This window comes from Delphinapterus leucas, chromosome 21 (assembly GCF_059928025.1).
Source record: "Delphinapterus leucas isolate spDelLeu-1000000601 "Yukka" chromosome 21, BTC_Dleu_Yukka2, whole genome shotgun sequence".
NCBI lineage: Eukaryota > Metazoa > Chordata > Mammalia > Artiodactyla > Monodontidae > Delphinapterus > Delphinapterus leucas.
The window spans coordinates 32,815,213-32,823,128 of NC_143149.1; the positions used below are offsets into that span (position 1 = coordinate 32,815,213).

General features: G+C 56.5%; 1 protein-coding gene across 16 annotated transcripts in view; it reads left to right on the top strand.

Moving 5' to 3' along the window:
- IKBKB (inhibitor of nuclear factor kappa B kinase subunit beta) overlaps positions 1 to 7,916 on the top strand; it is a 61,474-nt gene that overhangs the window by 12,132 nt on the left and 41,426 nt on the right. For 12 of the 16 annotated variants that reach the window (XR_016391182.1, XR_016391183.1, XM_089903797.1 and 9 more), the window contains 2 exons: positions 356 to 473; positions 2,802 to 2,871. The exons of 2 other annotated variants lie outside the window; for them this stretch is intronic. Coding sequence is in view for 12 of the 14 variants with exons in the window: in XM_089903797.1 (XP_089759923.1) it covers positions 356 to 473; positions 2,802 to 2,871 (188 nt within the window). In the remaining 2 variants the exon portion in view is untranslated. Of the gene's footprint in view, positions 1 to 142; positions 266 to 355; positions 474 to 2,801; positions 2,872 to 7,916 lie in introns of all 16 variants that reach the window. 2 more of the 16 variants (XM_089903798.1, XM_089903796.1) reach the window with 2 other exon arrangements.

Here is a 7,916-nt window from a genome sequence, read left to right on the forward strand (position 1 = left end):
ACACACACACACACACCACACACACATACACACACACACCCCCCCCCACACACACACACACCCCACACCCCACACCACACCACACACACCATCCCCGCCCAGTGGTGTGAGATCTGAAGTCCCCCTGCTTTCTCTGCCTCAGAGCAGTGCGGAGATACAGGGAGGACTGGCCAAGGGCACTCTAAAGAGAACGGAGCTCTGCACGGGGCGCCCAGAGCTGGGGCTACGGTGCCGACAGGAACGCTGCCCGGGCCCTGGGCGAGTGGTGAGCCCCGCGTCTCCCCGCCCCGCCGCTCGCTCTCCAGGGCCCTCGGTGCCTGCAGGCCGCCCTCCCTCACTGGTTCCCTCCCCCCAGGCTGAACCACCCCAACGTGGTGGCCGCCAGGGACGTCCCCGAGGGCATGCAGAGCCTGGCTCCCAACGACCTGCCCCTGCTGGCCATGGAGTACTGCCAGGGAGGGGACCTGCGGAAGGTGAGGCTGCGGGGGCCGGGCAGGGCGCTCGGGAGCCTTGGGGCGGGGTCGCGGGGTTGCGGGTGCCCGGAGGGCAGGGAGGGGCTTGTCCCTGACATGACGCGGAAGACCCACCAGGTCCGAGCGCAGGGAGAGGCCGGTCAGACTCCAGGACGGGTCTTCCTCCCTCGACACGCTGGGGCCACTTGAGCCCTTAGGTGTCGTCGTGGCCACTGGCCCGGATCAGAGGGCTCCTCCCAGATGTGGCCGCCCGGGGTCCTGGAGCGGGGCAGGAAGGGACTGGCTTGGGCCAGCTGGGCTGGGGACCCAGAGCCCCACTGACTCAGCTTCTGGGTCCCTCTCCCTTTCTTCCCGCTGCGTCCACCACGTCCCTTTGCCAGAACGCACGCTGCGGGGTGGGTGTCGGGGACCGTTGTGTGTCCCCCTCCCCAGCGATCTCCGGAACAGTGTCACGAGCCGCTGTTACACGTGGCCTCATGTGATTCTCAGCAGCCCGTGACGTGGGTAAAATGGATGGGATCCCGTGTGAAGGGTGGGCCCCGCGGCCCCGAGGGCCCACGTGGGTGTCCGGGCCTCACACAGCTGCAGCAGCAGAGGCTGGGTCACGGCCGGTGGGTCCCAGCCGCAGGCCCCCCTCCGTCTGTGAAGGGAATAGCACCCGGCACACGAGGACCATGAGAGCTCTGGACAGAAGCTGGTTTTGTATTGAAAAGAGGTTGCCTGTTCGTCTCCACCCCCCTCACCTCGCACTCTGGACAAAGGTCTGCATTGTTCGGGGGCGCGGTCAGGATGGCCAGGCAGTTCTTCCATCCGTACTCAGCACTTTCTGGGACCCGGCATCGCGTGCTTTCCCAGCACTCTTCCGGCCCCTCCCACCTTCCCTCTCCAAAGGAGACTTTCCATGAGGGCTGGTGTGCCCGGGTGGCTCTCCCATCCTGGGGGATGGGCTCATCCTGGGGTTCAGGGCAGGATGTGAGCACAGTCATTGGCAACCCGCAGGCCGGGGACTGATAACCGATGACAAATGGGGACCTTGACGACACTTCCATTTTCCCCTTTATCTTCCTAATCTTTGACAGCTGTCTGATTCCTAACTGCCTCTATTTAGGGAGATAAAGCCGTGTCGTTGTAGTTGAGTGGACAGCCCTTAGAGGGCAGCGTGGGAGGGGTGGGAGGTGACCAGCTTACAGAGGCAGAGGACTTTGGACGTCATCTTGTAGGCAGCAGGGAGCCGTTGGCCAGGGAAGACTGACACAGACTTTGGCGTGATTGACCTGGCACGGGGTGCAGGATGGTGCAGGGACGCGGGAAGCGATTGTACCCCACAGGGCCTTGGTCCACGTGGTCACCAGGGCACCTGGGGTGCCCGCGGTCTGTCCTCTTTGTTCTCCAAATGAGGTGGCTCATCTTTTGCATCTCTAGAAAGTTCAGAATCCGCACCTGGTCTGGAGAGACAAGCTTGGCCAGTACGGGAGCGAGGGTAAAAGCCAGAGCTGATTGAAGGAGTGCCGTGTGTGTGCCTGTCGCAGGGAGCGGCTGGCGGACGTGCGCGGGTGTGGGTGTGAATTAACGACGGGGCACCCTGTCGGGAAGTTACTTCCTGAAGTTGAGGCCGGCTTCCAGCAGCAGATGGAGTCCCTCGACAGGCTTGCCAGGGCCAGGAGGGCACAGGGGCTGAGCGTTTGGGCACGAGCCTCAGGTGGACCTGTGTCCTATGGCAGCTCTGCTGCGCAGCGGCCGTGGTGGCAGACGGATGGCTGGACCCCTCCCATCCAGCACCCTCACCTGTGAAGTGGAAATGCCGCCAGTGCTGGCCTGGGCAGGGGAGCGGGAGAAAGGGTGAAGTGAGATGGGGCAGGTGAGGCTGCACTGAGCCCATCCATGCGGCTCTGCCAGGTGCCCGGCACGTACGAAGTGCTCACTGCCCGGGCCCTGCTGTCATCCCCACCCCACAGCAAGGCCGCGTCGGGGAAGGGGTCGGAGGGAGGTGTTCAGTGGCTCCTTCAGGCTCTCGGGAGCAGTGGACCAACTGTGGCTGAGCTCAGATGGGCCTGCGTCCCCCAGGACCGCGGCACAGGTGAGACTCTGAGAATGACTCAGGGTTAGGGTTAGGGTTACACCCGGGAGCGCTTCTAGGAGTTCTCAGATGCTTCCTCCTTCCCCGCCTGGACCGACCCTGCCCCTCCTGCCCGGGCTGGCTGTCCACCCAGGTCCCCAAGGCCCAGGGCCCGGGGAGTGCTCAGACGGCCTTGGCTGGTGAAGGACACTTGTGGGCGCATTGGTGGCTGGTGAGCGCTCCCCCTGACGCCTCTTTCCCCTTCTTGACAGTACCTGAACCAGTTTGAGAACTGCTGTGGCCTGCGGGAAGGAGCCATCCTCACCTTGCTGAGCGACATCGGTAAATCCCAGCCCTGGAAGTCAGGCCGTGCCCTCTGGGGAGAGGCCTCTGGGGGCGAGGAGGGGAGATGACTGGTCCTCCGGTCTCTACGGAGGTGGGGTTGTCGGGGACAGACGGTGGTGGAGGACTGGGGACGGTGGGGATGTCAGCAGGGCCTAGTCGGGCCGGCACTGAACGCAAATAGATTTCCCTTCCTTCCAGACTAAGTCATGAAGTGAACGATGATATATATAGGGTAAGAGATTTCCTTTCCCACTAAAAGCTCCACTCCCTACTTTCCCAGAACAGCCAGTGATGGAGTAGGTTGTCTGTCCTTTGAATGAATTTCATCCCTTGGCAGTGAATTTTTCCACTTCCACACTGGCGGTTCTTTTGCTGGCCGCAGGCTTAGGAAAAACGGGCCTTGTTTATCGCTTTGGTGCCCGTGGTGTCCTCCGAGGAGGGTGTCCATGGCCCTCAGAGAAGGCCTGGCTGGCAGCCCGGCTGGCCTGGGGAGCAGGAGCCTGACCTCATCCTGCAGGGGTCAGATCCAGTCTCCTTCACCCTGGCGCCTGCTATTATTTAGGGGTAAACCTCCGAGGTTGGTGGTGCAAGGATCTAAAGTTGAGAGGTACCCAGAGTTCATAACTGAGCCTTTGCCCCCAGATTTGGGGAATGACGTCATTTTCATCCCTCTGCCACCACAACCTCTTCGAAGCTGTATTTTTCTTTTTTCCTTCTATGCGTTCAAACTTTCTTTTTAGGAAAATATCAAACATATAGGAAAGTCGGAAGAGTAGTGAAACCCACACACCTGTCACCCAGGTTCACCAGTTGTTACCGTCTCACCATGTCTGTAAAGCTGTGTTGGCTGACGCTTGGCCTGGGAGGGCAGGGGTCCTCTGGTCCCCGCGGCTCCGGGTCTGCCCCCCTCTCACTCTGTGCAAGAAGGAAGTGAGCGGAACCGAGGGATGACATGCTTAAGGTTAGGATCCGAGCGGTCGGACATAGAAAATTCCCTCTCCCCCTGTAGCCAATGTCCCTGTCCTGTGGATGGGGTTCACGGTGAGGGCAAGTTGACCTGGCACCAGTTTGGGGGTTTTTTTTCCAGCTCTGTTGAGGTATAACTGACAGGTAACACATGTAAGTTTCAGGTGTGCAGCGTGAAAACATCGCACCGGTTTTGCGTGACCAGCATGGGCGTCCGTCACCGGCCAGACTGCTTCCCTCGTGTGGGTGTGTGGGAGGTGCCCTCTCTGACTCCCTAGGGTGTCCAGTCCTTAGGCCAAGATCCCACCTGTTCCCTCGACACCTTGCCCCACCCTGGCCCATCCATGCTGTGCTTACACATTTACCTGTTTTTTGCCCCAGTGGCCACATCATCAGTTTATTCTCTGTTGGGTTGAAGGCAGGTTCGGAGGTTGGGGAATATTCTTTTGCTCTTCATGGGCAACTTTGATTTTGTTTCTCTCTGGTTAGAGCTGCTTCAAGTCATTTTTTTGTATGTTATTCCCTCAAATATTGTGCTTCCCCTCATTAGATTATTTGTGCATTCAGTAGATCGTTATTAAGAAAGTCTTTAAATTATTGGCTCAAGCACACGAAACCGTCTACTTCCTCATGCAGCCTTCTACTGCCTCAAGTGACTGTAGTGATATTCATGGAGCCTCTGCTGGTCACGTGTCCCTTGGTGTGGGCACGTGTCACATCCAGTTACCTTGGCCTCCTGCGGTAGCTTTCCTGTGATGCATTCAGGGTGTCTGTGTATAAGTTACATGTAAATCACAGTCATGAAGACAGGAGACTGGTTCACTCCACGTGCTTATGTGGCTCCGTTCTCCTTTCGGTGGATGAGTATCAAAGGTCTTTAGGTCGCTGATTCCCTATCTTTCCTCTCTGTGGCCCCAGGTTGGAAATAATGAGGCTTTGAAGTACTAGTCAACTAGACTTAAGTCTGTGAAGGCCGAGACTTAGTCACTGCTGTGTCCCTGGCATCTGGAACAGCAGTAGTACCTTATGTAGCAGCTTCTTTGTAAACATTTGTCAAACAAATGAAATAAATCCCAAAGGAAATTAGAATAAGGACCTATTTTTTTTATTTAAAAGAACTGCTGTCCACGTATAATTAAATTAACACTCCCAGGTCAAATACCAGCGCTTCCACCTGTTGGCAGTGTGACGTAGGGCACGTTATTTAATTCTTAAGGGCAGCAGCTTTATTTGCTGTGAAGTGGGAACATAACTCACCACGTGAGAACCGTTAGGAGGGTGGAGTGAGGGAGGTGGGACACGTAATCCCAGCACACGCTCTGCTCGCCGCGTTACCGTGCAGTGAGCCCGTGCTCGTCCCTTCCTCCTGTCCTTCCCCCCTGGGTTTGGGTTCATAGCACCCCTTTTAGAAAACCTCCATCGCCCTCATTTGGGTTGTGACCCGAGGCTGGGATCCAGTGAGCCAGGCAGGCGGCTGTCTTCTGAGACGCCCCTCCCCGGAAGTGGCTGCCTCTGGGGTGCCATCAGGCACCTTCGGTGGAGGTTGCTGATAAGCCTGGATTGTACTTTCACTCCCTTTTATGATTTGTGTACGAGATTCATGAAGTTTATTTATTTTGCATGGATGTCGTCACAGAGACCAAGTCCGAAAGTTTTTCTGCGAGTTCATCTAACATAACTCTTTTGTATTCTGGAACATTTCCTGAACCTCTTTTGTTCCAGTTTGTCCCAAGGGCCGGCCGCACATCCCCTTTGTGGAGCTGCCCTGCTGGTCCCTGCCAGGTTGATTTCAGATAAGGGCAGAGCCCCACCCTTGCCTGCCAGGTCAGATTCACGACCTTCTCCTCTGGGTGACACCTACTTGCCTTTAACCTCTTCGGTGCCCTTGGCCTCCCAGAGATGCTCACTCAAAGCAGCGTCAGGATGATAGACGTAGGCGGGATTTTTTCCAGTGAGCTTTATGTTGCTCAAGAAGATCTTGCAGAGTACGCATGAGTGAGTGAGCAGACGCCCGGCAAGCACGTGGGTGAGCCCGTGTCCTGTGCCAGGACGGACAGGCCTGTTAGAATATTGCTCTTACGCTAGTAAGAGGTCTGGGGACAGGTGGCAGAGGCAGCTGGAAGTGTTCTGTCTTCCACGTAAAGCAACCCTAAAATAGCTCCAGGAAGTTGTATCTCAGTGGACCCTATTTAAACAGTGTGCTCGTTATCCTTTGGAAAACATTGCCATGTGTTTCCCTCTGCCAGCTGACAGCAAACCCCTATGCACTCTGGAGGCCCAGGTCTCTGCTGCCCAAAGAGCGGGGACCTGCCCACACCCAGGCTAGCTGGGCGGGACAGTAAGCGATCACCGTCTTAGATCTTAGATCTGCACCCATCTTGATTCTCCAGGTGGCTGGGGTACCATGGTGACCGACCATCCTGTCCTCTAAGCATTCAGGGCCCCCGCTCCCCATTTTGTTTGTGCTCCGTTCTCTGAGTCACCATCTCTGTCCCTGTTAGAGCTGCTCCTAGCAGGCGTCCAGCCCTTCCACCTTACAGGACAGGGAGGGTTCCAAAGGGAACTCAGGGCTTTAGGGAATCAGAACACTGGGCTCTCTGTTTTGTGTTTATGTAATTGTGGATTTCTTTGCTTATTCTGTTGAATACTTACATTCTGACTGCACTGCTGATTATAATAAAAGATGACTACCTGGTCTCAGCAATCCAGGTCATTTGTATATAAAATATATGGAAAGGCGTAAATAACCAGATTAATGAATGTAATCATAATAGAGAAGACAGCTGCTCTCAGTCCTGGCCTCGCTGCCTCTCCAGCTCTGCTGCCTCTGACGAGGGCCTTGCCTCTCTGGAAAACCGAGGTGACTTTCTGGGCCTGCGCGTCTTCAACTTTAAATGAGGCATTTGGGCTGGGTGACCCCTAGGGGCCCTTCTGACTCTGAATATTGCTTTTTCATTGTTCAGGTTCTGATTTTCAGAAAGGTTGCCCAGAATGTCTTTGACATCCGCTGCAGTGCCCCAGCCTGCCTGCTTCCCGCGGTCCTCATGCATCATCTTCTGCCTGGAACCTTGTCCTGGTGCTGTGTCTGTTCCTGCCCCAGCCTGTGTGTCCCTCTCTGCGCCTGGGTGACCGCCCGCCACTTCCACTAGTATTCTGTGTGCCGGGCCATTCTCACGATATCTTTATCCACCAAATCTTTTCCAAAGTCAGGACATTGAACGCTGACCTCCACCCTCAGCTCCATATCCACGTCTACACAACATTTCTACCCAAGTCACTTCCAAATTGAAGTCCTAGACGTTTTCCTTAAAGCCGATCCCTTCCTGACGTCCTCTCTGTTGGGTCACTGGCCCTGTCTTTCTGCCAGCTACCCGACACGGCTGCCGACCTCGAATCTCGTCTCTTCCTACAACCTGCCCTCTTCCTGGTCCTCACCATCCCATTTAAACAGTCTCCATCCAGGGCTTCCCTGGTGGCGCAGCGGTTGAGAGGCCGCCTGCTGATGCAGGGGACACGGGTTCGTGCCCCGGTCCGGGAAGATCCCACATGCCGCGGAGCGGCTGGGCCCGTGAGCCATGGCTGCTGAGCCTGCGCGTCCAGATCCTGTGCTCTGCAACGGGAGGGGCCACAGCGGTGAGAGGCCCACGTACCGCAAAAAAAAAAAGTCTCCATCCTTTCCTTCGTGCTGAGCATCGCACTTTCCCTTTCTGTTCCCACCACCTCTGCTCATTCAGTGTCGCAGCACATCACTTACCTGGAGTCCTTACTCCCATTTTACTAACCCATCTTTCAAGCTTCTGAAAGGATGCTTTCGTCATAATCCACCACTAGATCAAGACCAAACCTCATAGCCTCCCATCTCTCCTGATCCCCTCTAGCCAACTTCAAGACCCACTTTTCCATCCCCCTGCGAGCCTTTGTCCACACGCTCCTTTTTAGAATGCGCTCCGGCCCCTCCCCACCACCCTGCGCTTTCAACCTGACACTCCTCAACCTGACACTCCGTGGGGAGCGCCCTGGCCTGGCGAGCACAGTGGGTCTCGCTTTCGGGATTCCTGTGCCCTCGTGGCCTCCTC